Source organism: Phacochoerus africanus, chromosome 16, assembly GCF_016906955.1.
Source record: "Phacochoerus africanus isolate WHEZ1 chromosome 16, ROS_Pafr_v1, whole genome shotgun sequence".
NCBI classification, from domain to species: Eukaryota; Metazoa; Chordata; class Mammalia; order Artiodactyla; family Suidae; genus Phacochoerus; species Phacochoerus africanus.
The window spans coordinates 55,356,039-55,378,132 of record NC_062559.1 but is presented as its reverse complement, the minus strand read 5'-3'; the positions used below and the strand labels follow the sequence as shown (position 1 = coordinate 55,378,132).

At 49.3% G+C, this 22,094-nt stretch overlaps 1 protein-coding gene across 3 annotated transcripts in view; it reads right to left on the bottom strand.

Moving 5' to 3' along the window:
• The window catches only part of VPS41 (VPS41 subunit of HOPS complex), a 165,496-nt gene that overhangs the window by 50,607 nt on the left and 92,795 nt on the right, over positions 1 to 22,094 (bottom strand). For all 3 annotated transcript variants that reach the window (XM_047763542.1, XM_047763541.1, XM_047763540.1), the window contains 3 exons: positions 14,743 to 14,862; positions 13,531 to 13,677; positions 5,310 to 5,376 (listed from right to left, as the gene is read on the bottom strand). In XM_047763542.1, the coding sequence (XP_047619498.1) occupies positions 5,310 to 5,376; positions 13,531 to 13,677; positions 14,743 to 14,862 (334 nt within the window). The remainder of the gene's footprint in view (positions 1 to 5,309; positions 5,377 to 13,530; positions 13,678 to 14,742; positions 14,863 to 22,094) is intronic.

The following is a 22,094-nucleotide window of genomic DNA, read 5'->3' as shown; positions in this document are numbered from 1 at the left end:
AAATATTACGCGGCCTCAAAGGCAGAAAATGCTGCACCATATGCAGCAAATACAGATGAACCTTGAGGAAGGCAAGTGAAAGAAGCCAGCTGCAGAAAGACAAACACCACATGGCCACTGACACAAGGCGCTTAAAACAGTCAAATTCATAGGATCAAGGTTTAAAGGGGAGGGGAACTGGGGCGCTGCGAATCAACAGGCATTAAGTTGCCCTTAAGCGAGATGAATGAAGCAGGAGACCTGCCGGCCAACATTTACACCTGTGGCCGCTAACAATGTCTCGTGTCCTTTAAAATCTGGTAAGAGGGTAGATCTCATGTGAAGAGTTCTTACCACAATGAGATGATCTTTTAAAATAAATAAACAAACAATAAGTCCCGAGACCTACCCCCCCAACCTCTCTGATGCAACGACTAAACTTAAGTCAGACACTAAGAACAAGCACACAAGAGCGCTTCTGTTTCAAAGGGTCACGTCACGGTTTGGATTTGATTCCCTTTTCTCAGAAATCTTTTTTTTTTTTTAAGGGCTAAAGGCGGGGCACATGGAAGTTCCCAGGTTAGGGGGCAAATCGGAGCAATAGCTGCCTACACCACCGCCACGGCAAAGTGGGATCCGAGCTGCATCTGCGACCTACACCACAGCTCGCGGCAGCGCCGGATCCTTAACCCACTGAGCGAGGCCAGGGATCAAACCTGTGACCTCACGGATGCTAGTCAGATTCATTTCCGCTGAGCCACGACGAGAACGCCCTCCTTGGAAATAATTTTGACAGCCATTCAAGGCAACTAGCTTCCAGAGACTCCCCACGAATTTGGAGGAAACACTGAAGCGCTGCCAATCCCAGGATACAACAGGGGAAAGAGAATTCCTACTTTTCCAAATGAGACACTTCACTGGACGCGAATAAAACCAACACACTGCCTTTCCATTTCATCTTTAAAGAACAGGTGAGCAGACATTATCACTGGCATAGTTAAAGGGTCTTTAGAGAATTTCTACCCCATGGTTTTTATCTGAGAGCCCAGCTTCTTTTCTTCTCATCAGCGCCTCTGGCTGCAAAGGGGGGCCCGGGGTTGGGCGGAGGGCATGCACAGCGGTTGGGAGCAACAGCTCTGAAACACTAGGCTTATCCCACGCTGCCTTCTTTGCGTCTGAGTGGGCTACTCGACCCCTCCGAACCTCAGCTTCTTCGCCTATGAAATGGGCTAACAGCCCCACGCGTTGGGATCACTGTGAGGAACAAATGAAACTGTCAGTAACGTGTTCAGCACGTGCCTTGGTGGGGCTGTTATAAAACGGACACAATATACGTATTACTTCAGATGCTTCGGGTTTCTTACTGCTACTTACTGTGGAGAACATTTATCAACTCCACGTCCAGCACACGCTCGAGTCTCCAGCACAGAGCGGGGAAGAGGAGGAGGAAGGGCGAGAGGAGCAGACGTGTAACAGAACAAACAAAAGCAGACAGAGCTAGATCCTTAAGCCCCAACACCCTGACCGGCAGCAGAGCCGTCCCGGCTCCTGGTGAGACTCAGACACGGAGAAGAATCGCGTCACTCACGTGCACGGGAGAACAGCCCCACTGCTGGGACCTGTGTGTCTGGGTCAGAACGGTGACAGGTGGATGGAGAGAGACACTTAGACCTAAGAAAGGCATTAATCTCCAGCTCTGCTCCACCATGTGCACCAGGCCTTCCACTTCCAAGTCACGGCTTCCCCAATCAGTCAAGAGCTGAAAACGCAAGAACGCGCTCAACAGAGCAAGGCAGAGAGTCGCTTGACTCAGGTGAAAAAGACGCCCCTTGTTGTCTCCTCCCTCTCTTTCTTCCTGGCTTCTCTGTCGCTTCACACAGATTCCCATGTGGCTCTCCTCGTGATTATTACTGGCTGAGAAACAAACTTTCGCCTGAGCTCAAGGCCAGGAAGTCAATCATTAAATCCTCGCATGTAAGTTACATCTACCCCAGGCAGGCAGCAGATGCCCCCAGAAGGACACACACGTATTGGCTTCATTTCCCAAACACAGCATCAGCTCCCAAATGCCATCCCATTAAGACCGTGGATGACTTTGGTAAAAAGTGCCAGAGGGTCAGAGAGTCCTCTGACAACCAGAGACCCAACTTCAGTTGAAATAAGTACAGCGGGAATGGGCCACAGCCTACTTCGCACACTGTCACTGGAAGAAGAAATGACATCCCCGGCGTCTTAGGTAACCTTATGTTTTCATGGATTGGAGACTGGCCAGTGAGCTTCATATTTATTATCATTATTAGTGTTCATTTGTAAGAATAAATTACTATCCGCTTGAGAGGAATACCTGTGTGTTGTTTCTGAGATTCTGACTCAGGAGGAAGAGTGATAAACCTGCGGCTCCTAAGAGGTGTCCGGCCACGGATATCCCCTGCATCTCAATGCCATTTTTCACCTCATTTCCTAAGGAAGGCTGGCTCAGACTGTTCAGGGCTAAAGCGGATTGTAATGCAGCCCTCCTAATATTTCTCTTTTCCTTTATCCTAGTCAAGGACTCTTATCTAAACCACTTTGCCTCCTGCTGGGGAAATGGTTTATATCCTTAAAGGTTTGCTCTCAAGAGGGGAAAAAAACGGTACTTAACCACTAACCATAGTAGTAAAACGTCCAGGAGGTGACACTGTGAGTCCCACACACGGTCTATTTCACGTAAATTGAAGCACAGACTCGCCTCACTTTGATACCGGGATCCCAGGGCTCTAGGGCCACCGCCGGCCGGCTGTCAGCAGCCCCGTGGCTGGGCCCGAGGTCCAGCGCCGTGATAACGTGCTATGTGCCGTGAGTCAGCCAGCGCCCCTGCAAGCCACCTATGGTGACACTCCTTCCCCCGCTGACGTCTGAGGCTCACGGCCCCCTGGGAGGGTAGAGGTCTCATTACCTCCATTTCACAGGTAATGGGCAGAGGTCAAGCGACCTGACCAGACAGACAGGAATCTGGCAAAAGGCCTGGTCCCCTTGAGAGTGAAATCTGAAGGTTCCGCAGAGTTAGATTCTAGGCATTTTAATGCCAAGGCAGGATGACCCTGGAGCTTAGTTGCCTTCCTGAGCCTCTGTTTTCTTCAGCTGCAGAGCAGGGGACATGCCACCTGCCCTTCAAAGGGCCGCTGTGACAGGGACGTGAATGGCAGCAGGTAATGCACACAGACAATGCCCCACACCTAGGAAGCGAGCAGTAAATGCCGACCAAGGAGAGATGACGGCGGCTGCATTTTTATGTTTTCCTGGCAATTTTTACATCCTAAAATTCCCAGAGTTCTTGGTGGTGGTGGTGGTTGTTTTTTAAACTCGTCTGCATGTAAATATTCTAATACTTATCTCTCAGGATACTATGCATTGAGATGCTCAGGTTTTTGTTTTTGTTTGTTTTTTCCTGGCAGGCAGGGAAGGGGCAGAAAAGAAGAGGGAAATACTGAAAAAAATTATCTTTATCTTCCAGTTCTCAGTCTTTTCATTTTGTTCCTCAGTTTTTCTCAGGACCACTATATTCTGCATATACCTGTTTTGTTCATATGCTGAGAAATCTGAACTATGAATTTATGTATTTATTTATCCTTCTAAGGCAATGCCTCCCCCCGAAAAAACTACCAAAACCCTACCACCAACTTCTGACTTCAAGCACAAAATATCCCAGGTTTAAATGCTGTCACCGTATTAGCCAGGTCGGCGCATCTTTCTCTGTTCCTAGAAATATAATCGGGGCAAATGATTTATCTCAGCTTTGCCCTGTTTTAACAAGCCACCAAATGCATATTCCCCATCCACCACGGAAATGGGTAAATCAACTTTTCAGTTGACTCATAATAGGGCAAACTTTTTTTTGGCCACAAAACTCTGTCTCCTATTGCTCAGTTCTAGGTAACACAAAAGGAGCTTTTACCCTCTGTTTAATTGACAAAAGTCAGTCAATTTTGGTCCTTTTTGTCTGAATAATTTTGGCACTAGGTCATGAACTAAGTTCTAGAGTGGCATGTCATCCTTGGCATACTTTTCCTGAATAGCTGTTTCCCACAGTCACCGAGTCATTCAACACCATAGATATTATTTAACACCGACTATGTGCCAGGTATTAGGTCACATGCCTGAGATACAAACACTGGGCAAAAACAGACCCTCAAGGAGGCTTCAGTCCAGAAGAGACAGAAACGCGCTGAGGAGCCACCCGATCACCGCACAAGATCCAGGGCCGGAGAGAGGAACCTTCTCCACGCCTGGCACGGATCTGACCTGCTTAGGGAAGGGCCAGTGGGTTTTCCCAAGAAAGCAACACCTGAGATGAAGTCTGATCAAAGATGACAAGGGGTCAGTGAAGGGAAAAGGGGCAAGAAGAGCATTCTAGAGAGAAGTGAAGCAGCAGCCTGGACGGGCACAAGCAGCCCCGTGTGGCTGGAGCCGAGGCCGAGAGCCGCGCTGAGGCTGGGGAGGCAGGCGAGGGCCAACGCAGGTCGCTGTGGTCGTGCTGAGAAGTCTCACCTCCACCCTGAGCACCAGGGCAGGGGCGGAGGTGGTGACACCATCTGACGTGTGCTCTGACTGCAGCGGGGCCCAGGTCAGGAAGGCGCAGTGGGAAGAGGGACACCAGGTAGGAGGCCACTGCAGGACCCAGGTGAGACCGCGGCAGCGCGGACCAGACTGCCGACGGGGCCAGGGGTGATGGCGGTATTACGAGCTGGGCAGGCATGACTCGTAGAATTTTTGTGAACAACCTGTGGGACAGGTATTCTCTTCTGCATTTTTTGTTTGTTTGTTTTTGCTTTTTAGGGCCGCACCTGCAGTACATGGAGGTTCCCAGGCTAGGGACTGAATCGGAGTTGTAGCTGCTGGCCTACACCACAGCCACAGCCACAGGGATCCAAGCTGCGTCTGCGACCTACACACAGCCCAGGGCAACACTGGATCCTTAACCCACGGGTGGGGCCAGGGATTGAACCCGCGTCCTCACGGATGCTAGTCAGGTTCGTTACCACTGAGCCACAACGGGAACTCTTCCTCTTTCCTGCCTTTTACAGATGAGAATTCTGAGGCACGTGGGGCCTGTCCAGAGTCCAGGTACTAAGTGACAGAACCAGGACCCCACCCATGGTTGTGCAACTTCAGAGCCCACGACAATATCGTTGCGTAACAACAGAGCTGGGAAAAAAAGGGTCTCTCCCGCCAAGTTTCACAACTTAACAAAAGCTTCCTGCTCCATGTCACCGAGGGGCAGGTGGCGAGCCCTGCAGAACAGGGCGTCAGGCCTTTCCTTCCCGACACGGTTCCCTTCGGCAGGGTCATACCTATTTCAACGTATCGACTCGGTAGGTCCCGCATCTCGCCGGCGTGCCGCTCCTTCACCGAGCATATCTGAGAAGAGAAACCCGCAGGTTACTTTCTTCATCGGCTGCAACACGCGTCATCCCATTTCAATCACACCCGACACGTCGGCTCAACGAGCCACGCAGCCCTGCAGTCGGCGAGCGAACCGTCGGCCCTGTGACTCAAGGGACAGAAATGACCCTCCACGACTTAGACTCTCCAACATCATTGCTCCATAACGTCTTCTTGGAGGGCCAAGGAAGGAAGGGAACTATAATTCGGTTTTCACGTGTTTCCAACGACCCGTTCTCTGCAACTGGACTCGGCCCACCTCTACCACCGTCCAAACGAAGCTCTGGCAGAAGCAGTGGCCAAAACCGCCCAACGGCCAATCCGGCAACGTGCACAGCAGGGCTCCCCATGTTTCTGATGATACAGCAGTAAAGGCATTTCACTGCTGCTCATGACACTTCGCAAAAAAAGTGTCACATGCTCTTCTCCCGGGCACGTTAAAATCAACCGATTATAAAATTTAAATCAGCGCTGGCGAAGTCCAGTGCAGCCACTTGTCTGTTTTTTTATGGCCTGTAAGCTAAAAATAGTTTTTACAATTTTGAAGGCTTGAAAAAATGAAAAGGAGGGAGGGAGGGAGAAAGGGAAGGAAAAAGAAAAAAAGAAAAATCCTCAGCAGAAACAGTATATAGTGTGCAAGGTTTAACACATTTACCACCAGCCCTTTACAGAAAAAGCTTATCAGCCCCTATTGTAAACTGTATGTATACAGTTTGGATACAGGTCCCCCCACCCCAGTTTTTTTCTTTTAATTGAAGTATAGTTGATTTACAGTGCTTTGTTAGTTGCAGGTATACAGCAACATGATTTTAGTTCTAAAATATACATATATATACCTAGGAGTTCCCGTTGTGGCGCAGTAGTTAATGAATCCGACTAGGAACCATGAGGTTGCGGGTTCGATCCCTGGCCTTGCTCAGTGGGTTAAGGATGCGGCGTGGCCGTGAGCTGTGGTGTAGGTCACAGACCAGCTCAGATCTGGTGTTGCTGTGGCTGTGGCGTAGGCTGGTGGCTACAGCTCTGATTAGATGCCTAGCCTGGGAACCTCCACATGTCATGGGTGTGGCCCTAAAAAGACAAAAAAAAAAAAAAATATGTGTGTGTGTGTGTGTGTGTGTGTATTTTCAGATTATTCTCCCTTCTCTGTAATAATCTTACAGGTTATTACAAGATATTGAGTACAGTTTCCTGTGCTAAACAGGAGGTCTTTGGTGGCATCTATTTTACACACAGCCGTGTGGACAGGCTCAGCCCAAAGTCCTCATCTGTCCTTCCATCTGCTTTCCCCTTCAGTCACCGTACCTTTGTTTTCTGTCTGTGGGTCTATTTCTGTTTTGCACATAAAGTCATTTGTATCAGTTTTTAAAGATTCCACAGATAAGCGATACCATACGAGATTCGTCTTCTCTGTCTGACTGACTTCGTTCAGTGGATAATCTCTAGGTCCCTCCACGTTGCTGCCAGCGGCATTATTTCATTCCTTTGGATAGACATTTTATATACTTATTTTTAAATACACCTCACTTATACACACACACAACACAACAACAGTGGGTGTTTCGGTTTTAGGGTGAGGACCATGGATATTTTACATTTTCTTTCTTTCTTTTTTTTTTTGTCTTTGGTCCTTTTAGAGCCCCTCCCGCAGCACATGGAGGATCCCAGGCTGGGGGGCTAATCGGAGCTGCAGCCGCCGGCCTCCACCACAGCCAGAGCAGCACAGGATCTGAGCCACGTCTGCGACCTACACCACAGCCACAGCCACGCCGGATCCTTAACCCACTGAGCGAGGCCAGGGATTGAGCCTGCAACCTCACGGTTCCTCGTCGGATTCGTTTCTGCTGCGCCACGACAGGTCCTCCGATATTTTGTACTTTCTTTGCTTCATTTTCTAAAGTAAGCACGTTCTATTTCATTATAAGAGATGAGAAAAAAATGCACATTAAGTCCAACCATCCAGGTTAAGACTGAGCCTCAAGGTAAGCGCTGACCCCTCTCCAACTTTCAAGAGGGGCCAGGTTTTTCCTTCTCTTAGACACAGCATGTATTGTGCTACTTTACAGCTGTAACCCTAAGCACAGCCACAGTGGGAAAATTTCTAAAATGCAGAAAACTCACAGGGAAGGAATGAATTACTACCTGCTGCTCCAGGAGGACGTGAACCACTATTAACAATCCGTATTCTGTGGAAGCTGCTTTTATTACCCAACATTTACTACAAGTAACTTAATGTATTTAGGTATTCCTCCACAATTCTTTAATATCTTCACAGTGTTTCATCACAGGAACGTCATGTAATTTGTTTACTCAACACTGCTTTTTTTCCTTTGTGGCCACACCCATGGCACATGGACGCTCCCAGGCCAGAAGTCGAAGCGGAGCCTCAGCAGCACCCCGAGCCGCTGCAGAGACAACGGTGGATCCTCAACCCGCTGCACCACAGCGGGTCCTCCTACTTATTCCTGTTTTAGACATGAATTATTTGCCTTTCTCTCTCCCTCTGATGCAAGCCCAGGGCAATCAACATACCTGTATATAACACTTTTGGACTTTTGTTTCCTTAGCATAAATCCCTAGACGTAGAACTGACAGATCAATGCACATTTTGCAAGGTTTGGTTTTGTTTGTTTAATATTCAGACCCACATTGCTGTCTAGGAATGCGATGACTACATGGCAGCAGAGCCATCCACAGGACCCCGGATGACACGGACGTCTGAGGATGCTCAGGTCCCTTATGTAAGACGGCACGGTGTCTGCACATACCCTACACACGTACACAATGACTCGTGTCTGGATTACTTATGATACCTAATACAATGTGGGTGCTATCTAAGTAGTTACTGGTGTCCAGCAAATTAGAGCTTTGCTGTTGGAAACTTTCCGGATAGTCCCCCAACTATTTTCAATCCGAGGCTGGCTGAATCCACCGCTGCAGACCCACGGACACAAGGGGTCTTGATGTTCTTTCTCTGACACTGAACTTGACCCCAGTGCTGTGGAGGCATAACCACCGACTGAGAAGAGCCTGCTCTTTTCCTCCTTGACTGCTTTCTGTCGGCTGTTTCCTGTCCATCTCAGACAATTTCCTGTTCCCTTCCCCAGTTTTCCTCCTCTTTCAATAGACTTTTGATAAGTTACCTACTCTTCAATCCACAGTCAGGAGGGAAACGACTCAACTGTCCAATAGGCACAGTCCACATGCCAAAGGGACAACCGCTTTAATGCGCCGACAAAAGTGTATGAGGAGCAGGCTTTCAAATGGTTTTAAATACCTGTGTGTATATGCGTGTATGTGTGTGTCTAGGCATACGTGTACATGTGTGTATGTGCCTACATGCATGTGTATATGTGTGTAGGTAGGTATATACATGTGCACACATATCTGTATGTGCCGTGTGTACATATATGCATACACATGTGCATATGTGTGCACACCTGTGCATGTATGTAGCTATATGTGCATGTGTGTGCGTACACATATACACAAAATAGCGATATCGACTGGGCAGCAGTCCTGAGTTATGGGCTTTGTAAAACAGAGGTAGCTCTGTTCTTTGGAAGATCTGGGGGCAGTGAGGGAGACATGCTCAAGGCATCTCACTCAAGGGTGAGGGGGAAGCACAGAAGTACAGAGCAGAGGCGTCTACCAGCAGGGATGGAAGGCTTCCTGGAAGAAGTGTCTTGTAAGCAGGAGGCATGAGACAGGTGCAACAGGGCAGCCCGACAGCATGGGGCCCTCAGCTGGAAGGTGATCAGACAGCAGAGAGCACGGGGGCAGGAAGGTGCGGAGGAGCAGGGAGTGGATGGGGCGGAAGCCTGGGAGTGCGTGAAAGAGGAGGCGGCTGTTCTCCAAGTAAGGGGACTCCCTGGGGGGCTTCTAAATCTGCCCTCCAGAAAGGTTGTCCTGGCTGCACTGTCTAGGGCGGATTTAAGGGAGGATGAAACTAGAGCCAGGGGGACCCGACAGGAGAGTGGAGGCTAGAGGAGAGACGTGAGGGCCTGTGACAGGACTTGAAGACAGCCTGGGCCTCCTCCAATCCTCAGACACCCCTGAAAGGTGATGCTTTCAGCCCTAAGGTAGAAAGGCTCCCCCCTACCCCCCCCCCCGCCCACAGCCTCTCTAAAGACAAGGACATGTGATGCCACTGGTGGCTGGGCTGTGACCTCTTCTTCCATGTCAGCTGTGGCCTAAGCTCTTATCCTGGCACCTGCCTCTTGGGGGGCAGGGGGTGGGGGCAAGTGCCACCAGGGAACAGGGAAGGGCCAGCCTTCGCTCTCCTGCTGCATGAGTGCAGACTGATGATCTCAGGAGCCCTCCGCATGGACAGGCACATTCTGGGCCCCGACCCCTCATCTGCTTGGTCTGTCTCCTTGAGTCTAAGAGGCATCGCTGGCACCATCCAAAACCCTCCCGTGTCCTCCTCCTCCTCCTCTCAACACCTCCGCCAGCAGCCTTCCCATTTCAGTCAAAGGCAGCTTCGTTTCCTCCCAGTTTTTGCTCAAGTGAAAAAAAAAAAAGACAAGACTTGCCATTCTCTTCTCTCTTTTGTCTTACTGCCCACATCCGACCATCCCCAAATACCAGGCAGAGCCCAGCCGGCCCTCAGCAGCGGCACCGGGCTGACCCCAGACCCCGTCATTTTATACTGAGGTTACTGCCGCAAGCTCCTGGCCAGTGTCCTCTCTTTTCCTGCCCCTTTGCTGTTTAGCTCTGCACAACAATCAGAAGAATTTTGTTAAAATCCAAGTTAGAACACGATGGAAGAGAGTAGGGAGAAAAAAAAGTGTGCGTGTGTGTATATGTGTGTGTGTGTGTGTATATACATATATATGAATGACTGGGTCACTTTGCTGTACAGAAGTTGAAGGAATCGACTTTAATAAAAAATGAAAAAAAATCCAAGGTAGATCATTTGACTAATTCACTGCTCAAAACCCTCTGCTGCTTCCCGAGCTCGCTCAAATCAAAGCCCGCAATCTCATGAGGGGCCCAAGAGCCCCTGCGACCTGCTCCATCCCAGCACCCGGCCGCCGCCTCCTTCCCTCCCTCCCCACGCCTGCTCCCTCCTCCGCCAATAACCCCGCCCCCGCCCCGCCCCCGGGGGCTGCTCCCTGCGCCGCACCCCTCCCTCCGGATCTCCGCCCACGCGCCACGCGACTGGGCCCCATGCCCGTCCCTTCCCCCTCCTGGCACTGGTCACCATCCACCTGGCATAGTCACCTGCCCGTCCATCTTTGCACACTAGAGCATCGATGTCTCCGGGGAGGGAGTCACCCAGGGGTTTCCGTGTGGACCTGCCACACCAGAACCTTCCTGGCGCTCGGCGAGGAGGGGTGCCCGCGTGACGTGGGCCACAGACACACACACACACACACACACACACACACACACACACACTCACACGGCTGTTGTGCTTGGTTTTCCCTAAGGATGTTCCCTCTCTGAGGGGACACACCCCGTCTTCTCTTGCCTCAGCAGGACACTAGGATTCTCACCTGGGAAGCGGTGCCCCACCTGCTACTGAGTCGGAGGAAATCCCCAATTCCCGGCAACGTGTGGCATGAAACACTGCCTGGGAGCTGGGCAGAGAAGGGCAGTAGCTGCCAGTGGCTGCTGTAACAGATGACCTCAAACTTGGAGGTTTGAGAGGACAGAAATTCATTCTCAGAATGAGTTCTGTAGGAGGAGTGTCTGGTTTCACTGGGCCGAGGTCAAGGTGTTGGCAGAGGCTCCAGCAGAAGGGGCGTCCTCTGGCCCCCGGGCTCCTGCGTTCCTTGGCCGCGTCTCTCCAGCGCCTGTGTCCCTGCTCACGCTGCCTTCTCCTCCCTGCGGCACCACTCCCGCCTGTCAGGATGCTGCATTTAGGGCCCACCCAGAGCACGCAGGGTCACCTCCCCATCCCAGGATGCCACACCTTCTGCCCCATAAAGAAACAGGGGTTGCTATCCCTGGAGACCATTTTTCAGCCTAACAGAGGAAGCATTTCTGAGGCAATCAGCAAACTCCTTACATGTCCCTACAGGCCAATTTTCCTTTTTTTTTTTTTTTTAACCAAAAGAAAAGAAAATTGCAACTTTAAAACAAAGGAGAAAGCGACTTGGTCCATTTAAGAAATTTAAAAGTATTAAGAACATTAGTTCATTGGATCAGTGAACACACGCAAGGGAAGGGGGACTGGGAACGGGGAATCACAGAGCACACGGAAGCTCCTGGACTGGGAACTGAATCTGAGCCACAGCTGTGACCTAGGCCGCCACTGCAGCAACGCTGGATCCTTTAACCCACTCTGCTGGGCCGAGAATGGAACCCACATCTCTACAGCAACCAGAGCTGCTGCAGTCAGATTTTTCTTTTTTTTTTTTTTTGTCTTTCTCCTATTTAGAGCCACACTTGAGGCATATGGAGGTTCCCAGGTTAGGGGGTGAATTGGAGCCACAGCCGCCAGACTACACCACAGCCACAGCAATATGGGATCCAAGCCACGTCTGCGACCTACACCACAGCTCACAGCAACCCTGCATCCTCAACCCACTAAACGAGGCCGGGGATTGAATCCGAGTCCTCATGGATACTAGTTGGGTTTGTTAACCATTGAGCCACAACGGGAACTCCTGCAGTCAGATTCTTAACCCACTGCACCACGGCGGGAACTCCCTGGGATCACATTTTCTTTCTTTTTTTTTTTTTGTTATTGTTGTTGTTGTTGTTGTTGTTGCTATTTCTTGGGCCGCTCCCACGGCATATGGAGGTTCCCAGGCTAGGGGTTGAATCGGAGCTGTAGCCACCGGCCTACGCCAGAGCCACAGCAACGCGGGATCTGAGCCGCATCTGCAACCTACACCACAGCTCACGGCAACGCTGGATCGTTAACCCACTGAGCAAGGGCAGGGACCGAACCCACAATCTCATGGTTCCTAGTCGGATTCGTTAACCACTGCGCCACGACGGGAACTCCTGGATCACATTTTCTAATCCTAGACTACAGGGTACCACCTCTTTCTTGTTGCCCTAAACAGGAATCACACAGTGTTCATTTAACACATGCAAACAATGACGGCATGTTCAATTAAGGAAGAGAACCCGAATCCTATCAATGCGAGGGCCGCGAGGACCTTACCTCAAATGAGCAATGCTTATTTTGGTAATAACAGTCACTGCATTTATAATTTTTGTGCTTGCTTTTCCACAGAAGAATTTTAAATAGCTATGTCTCTTTCATGACTTTCCCAGAATTGTGTGGCCTAACGATGGCAGCTGATACTTATTAAACATGATATGTCAGATTCTCTGCTAAGCTCTTGGTTGAATCCTCTCGAAACCGTGTGAGGTGAGAGCAAGGAGCACCCCTATTGGGCGGAGGAGGGAAGGAGCCTAGGAGAGGGTCACACGGGAGGACGCGGGGAGGCCCGAGTGGATCCCGGGTCTGTCTGCCTTGAAAGCCTGGGCTCTTCCAGTAACGAGACTATTTATTGCTGGGCTCCTTTCCTGTTTTAATCTCCGCTGTTATTTTACTTTGCTTGGATTAAGCTATATCTTTCTAAAGGGAAGCAAAGAACTTTGGGCTCTGAAATTCCTAATACCAGCCAAGCACTGCCCGGCAGGAAATAAAGGTGAACGAACTTCGTTACTGAAAGGCACCTAAGAGGCAGGTAATATAAAGTGACAAAACCATCCCCAGCCTTATCATCAATAATGAGTCTGGGTCTTTACCCGACCAAACTATTAGCAGGCAAGCAGGATGACTTAGTTTCAACCTTCTTTTTCCACCCCCAGCTTGAATGAAGATGCCCAGGATCAAAGCTAAGGGAGAGGGAAAGAACGATAAAGAAGGGACCCAAGTGGACCACCACCACTAACCACGTGCTCCACAACAGCTCAGGCCAACCGGGTTAGGGGAAATTTTAAAAAGATCCACAAAGGCATTCCAAACACGGAAGCATTCCTGATTTGATCTGCATGGCGTGGAGCAGAAAGGCTCCATCTTGAAACTTATGCAGATGGAAAAATTTCAGCATTAAATGATTATCACATGACGATGATGTGCAGGGGAAAATAGCCTGGCTCCCCTGGACCATCAGCCGTAGATTTATAGCAACATGGACTCAGGGGAAAGACAAGCAAAGCCACCTTGACAGATGTTCCCCAGCCAACAATCAGGGTCACGCTGTCCTTCCAGCAGAGGCTGCAAGGGTACATGTCCGGGCGGAGGCTCACATCATCCCTGGGCACGTTGGTGATTCTCTGCTTTGAGGTGACGTCAAAAATCTTCACACCCTGGAAGACAAAAGAGCATGAGGCAGCCTCTGCTTGGGAAAAGGGAAGGAAAAGCCATGAACGGCTCCTGCTGAGCAGTGATGACCGACCCTGCAAAGTACCGCACTGCCAGGAGCCACCCAACAGAACCACTCCTATTGCACAGGAACCCTGCGGAGAGCCCACACCCCAGGAGACCTCCGCTCTTCTTTCTGGGCAAATGCGCTTTTACAAGGGTTTGGTGTGAGCGACTCGAACCCAACCCAAGTGGGAAATGCACTGACATCCACAGCTCCACTTCCAAGACAACCGGCGAGTGACAGGCCTCTGTGTTGTTCCACCACGAATACGGGGTATGGTTTTCAGAGAAGCTTTGGATCTGAAAAAACGTTACGTGAAGAAAACCACACTCGACATTTTAAACGTACGCAACTGGAAACATGAGAGCAGCAGCTAAATCGCAATGAACCAAGAGGCTGGACGTCTGTTTACCTTGACCGTGACCCAGGAGGAGGAAGAAGTCCTGCCGGGCACAGTAGATTCTGGGAGGTTGCTACCAGTCAACGGATTTGCCAAATTATACCCCAAATTCCCAAAGCTATGCCAGGTGTCCTAAAGGTCATATTGAAACATCCTCCTGGGCCCTAACTCACACGGGGTAAACTTGAAACAAGTGAAACACGGAAAATTAGGACCGTGATTATACTGGGGGGTGAAAGAAGAATCAGCAAAACCCTGCCCTGGCTTCCTATCGCTGGCTCTCGCCCTTGGCTAATAGGCAAATAGTATTTTCAGACTACATTCCCAAAGCCGCGCTTCCGTTATTAAGATGCCTTTTCATTTTCTGGCTGTTCTCTCTGCCTCGGGCTCTTCCTCTGAAACAGAGGCCAGAATACACTGGAAATGACTCTCTGACGAAAGCCAAAGGCAATCTAATTTCTTCATGCTTCCGGGTAAGGTCTCTCTGGCCCCGGGTATCTTTTAGGAAGGGCAGCGGCGGGAGCGGCGTCTCCGCCCTTTGCCACAGCGCTCGGGTGGGTCCTCTGGCTCTGAGCGAGCAGCAGGCAGACGGGGACGCGCTCTTACCATGTTGTTCGCCCAGGCAATCAGATGGCCCCTCCACTTCACACTCCTGATGTTCCCTTCTCCTTCATGCAGAACCGACGACTTCCACCTGCTCATCCAAGACCGTTCGAACAGCAGCAACTAAGGGCAAATATCACAACACCAGAATTTGAAAAACTGAGAATCATACATTAAATGCATTATAATTTTGGCCTGTCCATTCATCAAGGAGAAAACAAATTATTTTCCACATTTTAACTGTAGACTTGCAGTGGTACATGGGTTTGTGTGTGTGTGTGTGTGTGTGTGTGTGTTTTGCCTTTCGTCCTTTTAGGGCCACACCCGCAGCATATGGAGGTTCCCAGGCTAGGGGTCCAATTGGAGCTGGAGCCACCAGCCTACACCACAGCCACAGCAATGCGGGATCCGAGCCACATCTGCAACCTACACCACAGCTCATGGCAACGCCAGATCCTTAACCCACTGAGTGAGGCCAGGGATCGAACCCGAAACCTCATGGTTCCTAGTTGGATTCATTTCCACTGCGCCATGATGGGGACTCCGTTTTTTGTTTTTGTTTTGTTTTTTCCATTTTGGAAAGTACTCTGTCTATGTTAACCTGCTCAAAATGTGTTTGAGTGTTGAAGTTACTATGAAGTCCAGCCACAAGATGGCACCAAAACACCAAAATTCAGGGAAAATTCTGTCTATTAGTTAAAAGATTTTTCTTACACAAAGTTCTCCAAATAATTGACCAGGAATTAATTTAGTAAATTGGGGAATCAATAGCTCATAATGCTTTCCCCTTGAAAATAAGATATTAGCCACAGATGAAACTGCAATGATTAGAAGGGGTCTTTCATTTAATCCAAGAAAAATAACAATGACTTATGAGCAGTAATTCATGTCATAGTATAAGAGAAATCTGCTTTAGGAGTAAGCTTCTTTAAAAAAAAAATCTGAGTAGCTAAGGTCTTTATTTTAACAGAGAGACTCTATTTTTCAAAATCTGCTGAACAAATTTTATTACCAAAAATAAGTGATCAAAACCTCTATATACAGATGTAATTCTAAATTCATGCATTACTAAGGATACAATTACAAACATTTTCTTTGCTCTCTCTCTCTTTTTTCTTTTAGGGCCACTCCTGTGGCATATGGAGGTTCCCAGGCTAGGAGTCAAATCGGAGCTACAGCTGCTGGCTTACACCACAGCCACAGCCACCCGAGATCCAAGCCACATCTGTGACCTATACCATGGCTCACAGCAGTGCTGGACTCTGAGCAGGGCAGGGATAGAACCCGCATCTTCATGGACACCAGTCGGGTTTACTTCCTCTGACTCACAATGGGAACCCCCAATTACAAAAATCTCTTGATATAGCCAAATTAAATCCCAGAAGAAAAGATTTTTATACTTATATGTATATAAATACATACATATAAGATATGCTTCATACAATGGATAACTCAAAGCATATAACTTTTAGACATATAATCCAGAAATACACAGTTACTTTTCAAAAGCAAATGTTGACTCTACAAAATTTATAAATTTATATTAAATGTATATTATTTATTTTACAAAATTATTTATTGCCATAGTACAGCCCCCCCAAAAAGGGGGGAAATAGGTAAGAGTAGAATAAATTCACATTTTATTTATATTTCTTATACATCTTTTCCAATCATTAGGCTCCTACAGACAAAAGGGGCACAAAAAGCGGGGTGGGGGGAGGCTCAAAATAAACAAATGTTAGTCTTCACAAACGAGCCAAGTTGAGTCCTTTGAAAACGGCAGAAATGTTTCAAGTTCTCTACCACCCGGTAAAAGCACAGTGTCCTCACCACGCCCAGAGGGGGGCCTGGAGACAAGGCTTGTCCTGACACGGGGAGTCCTCTGTTCCCAGCGGGTGAACACAGCACAGGGCTCCCCTACGCTCCCCAACCTGCTGCCTCGTCACCTCCCCTCCCGCCTGGGCTCTAGGGAATCGCCCCCCCCCCCCCCCCCCCCGTCAGCGACCCTGGGGTCCGGCCCCCCCCGTCTGCGATTCACCCTCTCCCACAGCCACTCTTCTCAGCAGAGAACAGAGCGCAGGTGGCCAGTGAGGGTGTCCAGTGTCTTAGGATGCGACAGGTTTGAAGTCTGGGAATGGTGAAAGCCTGAGGACGCAGCTCCTGCCCTGCCCGAGATGACACTGCACTAAGGTTCATCTTCCCTCCGCGGCGGGGTCAGGCCGAGTGGAGAGTACGAGGCGGGGAGGGGGGGTCCACAGCTGCCTGTGGGAAGGGATGCTGGATGCATGGGCAGGGGGAGACCGTGGGCCAGCAGGGCCGCCTCAGCTTCCCCGCCCTCACCAAGTCCCACCTGGAAATGGCCCAAGTAGTAACACAAGGGGAGCGATCGGCACCCGTGGGAGAACAATGACATGCGCCCCAATTTTTAAATGAGAAGTCCTGTACAACGTGATAGAAAGAAGACTCCCAGTGAGGCCTGTGACCCGACGCATTACAAGGACGAGCCCTCCTTGGTCAGGTGCACAGCAGGAATACGGCAAAGCACTCCCATCTCCGTGCCATAGGGCGCATCTCAGGCAGGGACACAGTTTCTGGTGGCTGGAGACACAGCTTGGGAGGGGACACAGGCAGGCTGGCACAGGAGGGTGTTCCCCAAGGGTCGTTGTGCCAGTTACATAAGTTGGGCACATGAACTGTGGCAATCCATAAAAACTCTGAACTGTCTCAATAAATACGGAAAGCAAGCTTGAAAATATAGCCCTTCCCTGCTGCACCAACGATTACACTCTCTTTCAGCCACTTTCCCAACAGACAACTGTGTTCCAGTTCAGCAACAATGAAAACATAAAACTTCCTTCTCCCACAGTTGCCCAGAATAAAAAATCCGGACAAAGTTCTCCCAAAATCTATGGGCAAATTCACCGTCACTTCTCGTAAATATGAGATAACAAGAAGAAACACTAGCAATATGGGAAAATGTGGTATTTGAAAACAGCAGAACTGATCTAGGGAAGAAGAAAAAAAAATCTGCCTCTCCTAACACCACATAAATGAGATATTCCGTACAGCAGAGACGGACCTTAAAATAATTCTTATTCTCAGGTGACAAGAAAATTAAGAAACTAATTTTGAAAGACTTACGGTTACCAAAGGGGACAGGCGGCGGGAAAAGGACTGGGGTTTGGGGTTGGCGCATGCGCCCTGAAGTCTGTGGAACGGTGGGCCAGCGGGGACCTGCCGTCCGACACAGAGAATGGGATGGCTCTGCTGCACAGCAGAGACCATCACGAGCCTGTAAATCAACTCTACTGCAATACAACTTTACGAGAAAAGTAGAGCAAAACAAACAAAAAAGAAGTAAAAAAATTAATATTCTCTGTCCTTGGGTAAGAAAGGAAATCAAACTGCAACCACAGCACTTGGAAATGAAAACACAGACAGCATAAACCGAAACTCAAGAGGACGCAATCAGAGCTGTAAACAAGGGAGAGATGGTAGCTCTAAAACTTAATAATGAACAAAACCAGATGTGTGTGAACCAGCTACACGGCAAAAACAAAAACACCGTGCTGGGGGACAGAGAAGGAGAACGAAATGAATAGATAACATGTTCCTGGCTGTTACAACTTAAAATTCTCACTGAGGAATGACGTTAGGAATTACCTATGATTCTAATGCAAACCCAAAGAAAATCCCAAAGGAATGGTTTCTAAAGCTTCCAAAATGCTTTGAATTGATTTGAAAATGTGTGAGAATACCAAGAATTTTTCAAACAGGAAGCCATTTGAGGCTGGGGGGTGGGGGTGCAGATCTGCCCTGCCAGATGGGTAAAATATTGTAGGAAATTAACACCAGAGCGAAGATAGCAGTGGTCCTAGAATGGACAGGTGAAGAAAGAAGGAAAGAAGGACCTGACAAAGATGAATCCAAATGCTAAGGCCAGACCCCGGGAGAAGCTGGGCACATGTGTAAGACCGTCCCATCGTCTTTCTGGAGGGCCCTTTAGCGTTACGGACTCAGAGCTTTAAATATGACCCCAGACGTCCATGTCTAAAAGGTTTTGCTCACAAGTGACCAGACAGGTGGGTAAAGGTGTGTGTAAGGTTATTTATGACAGCCAGAAAGACACTGGTAAAACGTGGCAGAGCTAGACGCTTGAAGAGCGTGTTTCTGTATGTATTTATTTGGCCCGTCCTGCAGCATGTGGGAGTTCCTGGGCCAGGGATCGAACCCACGCCACAGCAGTGGCCCAAGCTGCTGCAGGGGCGACAATGGATCCTTAACTTGCTGTGCCACAGGAGAATTCCTGCATCTGTTTTTAAAGGATTTTATATACGGACATCAATGCACAGAAAGAGATGTTCAGGGCATATTAAATAAAAACGCAGACTGCAAAACAGGCTTCAATAGGACGACCTCTAAGTCATCCTATTTCGTTTTATACATCCATTTTTACAAATGGATACACATACATCATGAATATGTGTCCGTATATAAAAATCTAAAAGGCACATTATGAAGTACTCATGATTCCAGAAAGAGGTGACAGGAGACACTCACATTATTTCTATTTTATAATTACTCTGCGTGGCACAGGTGGGTCGTTTTTGTGACGTTAACAAGTATGGGGACAAAGTCCACTCTCCCGTTTTCACAGTCAGGATAATTCAGGGGAATGTGTGAAATAAAACAGCATCAAGACTCACTGGGGAGTTCCCGTCGTGGCGCAGTGGTTAACGAGTCCGACTAGGAACCATGAGGTTGCGGGTTCGGTCCCTGCCCTTGCTCAGTGGGTTAACGATCCGGCGTTGCCGTGAGCTGTGGTGTAGGTTGCAGACGCGGCTCGGATCCCGCGTTGCTGTGGCTCTGGCGTAGGCCAGTGGCTACAGCTCCGATTTGACCCCTAGCCTGGGAACCTCCATATGCTGCGGGAGCGGCCCAAAGAAATAGCAAAAAAGACCAAAAAAAAAAAAAAAAAAGAACTTCATGGGGAGTTCCGATCCTGGCTCAGTGGAAACAGACCTGACTAGCTTCGTGAGGATGTGGGTTTGGTCCCTGGCCTCGCTCAGTGGGTTAAGGATCCGGTGCTGCGGTGAGCTGTGGTGTAGGACTCGGCTCGGATCTGGTGTTGCTGTGGCTGTGGTGTAGGCCGGTGGCTACAGCTCCGATTCGACCCCTAGCCTGGGAACCTCCATATGCCGAGGGAGCGGCCCAAGAAATAGCAACAATAACAACAACAAAAAAGACAAAAGACAAAAAAACAAAACAAAACAAAACAAAAAACCTCACTGGACTTTAGAGAAAGAAGGATATTTGAGGCCTCCTGATTATGCCTGAGAATTAATTCCTGTAAACTGTGCCTACCTTTTAAACAAGACGCTAACTTCTTCGGGAAACTGTTAATAAAATCTTGTTGCAATTCTGTTTCAAATCCAAGTCACGCCAACCCACCCTTTCTGCTGTGGTTCTGGGAGGGAGCTGGGGCCTCCCTTTGTCTGCTCTGGCTCCAAGGAAAACATCCAGCAGAGGGCAGGAGGAAGAGGAGAGAATTCTGAATTCAGCCGGGTTTCCAGAGTTCCATTACAATACACCTGTGCACCCGGCTTGGACAGGAATCCGGCAACAAAGAAGCCTCTCCATGTTATTTGTATAGTTTTGAGGGTAGAGGACATCCCATCTGTGAGATGGGTGCTCCCCATTTTCATGGGTGCTCCAAAACAGAAGCAGGGGGCGGTTAATACCTAGCTTCTGGGGATGAAGCAAATTTTAACTGATTCCATTACAATTTCGGACACAATTTGCATTATTCTCTCGTGTTTTTCAAACAGCGGTCGTTTCAGCACTTTATACTTGAAAAATAAGAAATGATCTGGAAAGAAATAGCCTGAAATGTATGAGAGAAGACTGTCACTTCAGGGAATTGTTTTGTAAGTGAAATAATTTCCGCCTAATTTCCTGGTTTTACACTCATGTTGGGGGCAGCCTGGCTCCGGGTCATGGCACCATGAGCACCTGTCATACGGAGTTCGCTGAAATCCACGTATTTACTTCTCCTCTCCCCGATGGACTGCACATCCCTCAGAGGATGAAACCAGATCTTACGTGCACTTTGCCAGACACCAGGAGAAACCAACATCAGACCCGGAGGCGGCTTTCCCAAGTCTACAGCGCCTTCCTGCCTCCGTTATCCGCAGACTCGAGGTGAGCTCTTTTCCATTACAATTCCACACAGGGTTCCCGTGATTCTCACTTGCTGCTGGCATCCTGTGCGATTCCCCATCCATCACTCAGCCCAGCTTTAGGAAGAAATGGCTGTGAAGCTTTTTTTTTTTTTTTTGTCTTTTTTGTCTTTTGTTGTTGTTGTTGTTGCTATTTCTTGGGCCGCTCCCATGGCATATGGAAGTTCCCAGGCTAGGGGTCGAATCGGAGCTGTAGCCACCGGCCTACGCCAGAGCCACAGCAACGCGGGATCCGAGCCGCGTCTGCAACCTACACCACAGCTCACGGCAACGCTGGATCCTTAACCCGCTGAGCAAGGCCGGGCATCGAACCCGAGACCTCATGGATGCTAGTCGGATTTGTTAGCCGCTGAGCCACGACAGGAACTCTGGCCGTGAAGTATTTTTGACACACTGGAATCTGCCCTCATCTCACAGACCTAAAGGAGGGAGCCCCGAGACTGAGTCATCCAGTTCATTCGTTGCACGCCGAGGAATGGCTCATTTATACTGACGCCATGTCCTTGTCCTCAAATGGTGGCCTCCCTCCCTTTGCTCAAGGCCAGAGGATATGATCTGTGCCCAACTTGGCAAAACTTTGCAAAGTCCTCTGAAGGTGAGTCCTTCCCTGTTTGGTTTAGGAAACGGAGGCTCCCCGATGTCAGGGATGCTTCCTGGCCTCTCCTTGGCCTGAGCAGTGAGCCCTGGAACGGATCTGTCCCCGAGCACAAGGCTCTTCAACGGCCACAGTGCCCACTTCCGGTCATCCTCCACCTGGCCTGCCTCTCCAGCCTCCACATGACCTGCCTGGCCCTGGAAGCACTTCTCTCCATCGTCCCCCCCCATCCAACTTCCTTCTTTGCTCCTGAGCCCTATTCACACACAGCATAGAGCTGTAAGTCTCAGCTACTAGTTAAGGAATTCTTCCCATCACTGGCCTCCAAAAGTTCTCCAAAGGCAACGGCGTGGTACATGAGGATCGGATGGGTGACATTCTGCAGGACACACGGTCTCAGACGGGAGCGATGAGGATTTCTTTTATCCTAATCCATGGGAATTGCAGGCAGAGACACGCCGTCTGGCAGCAATGCCCAGGGAAGTTCTGCTTTGGTGATTGAAGACCAGAGAAGCTGCTTT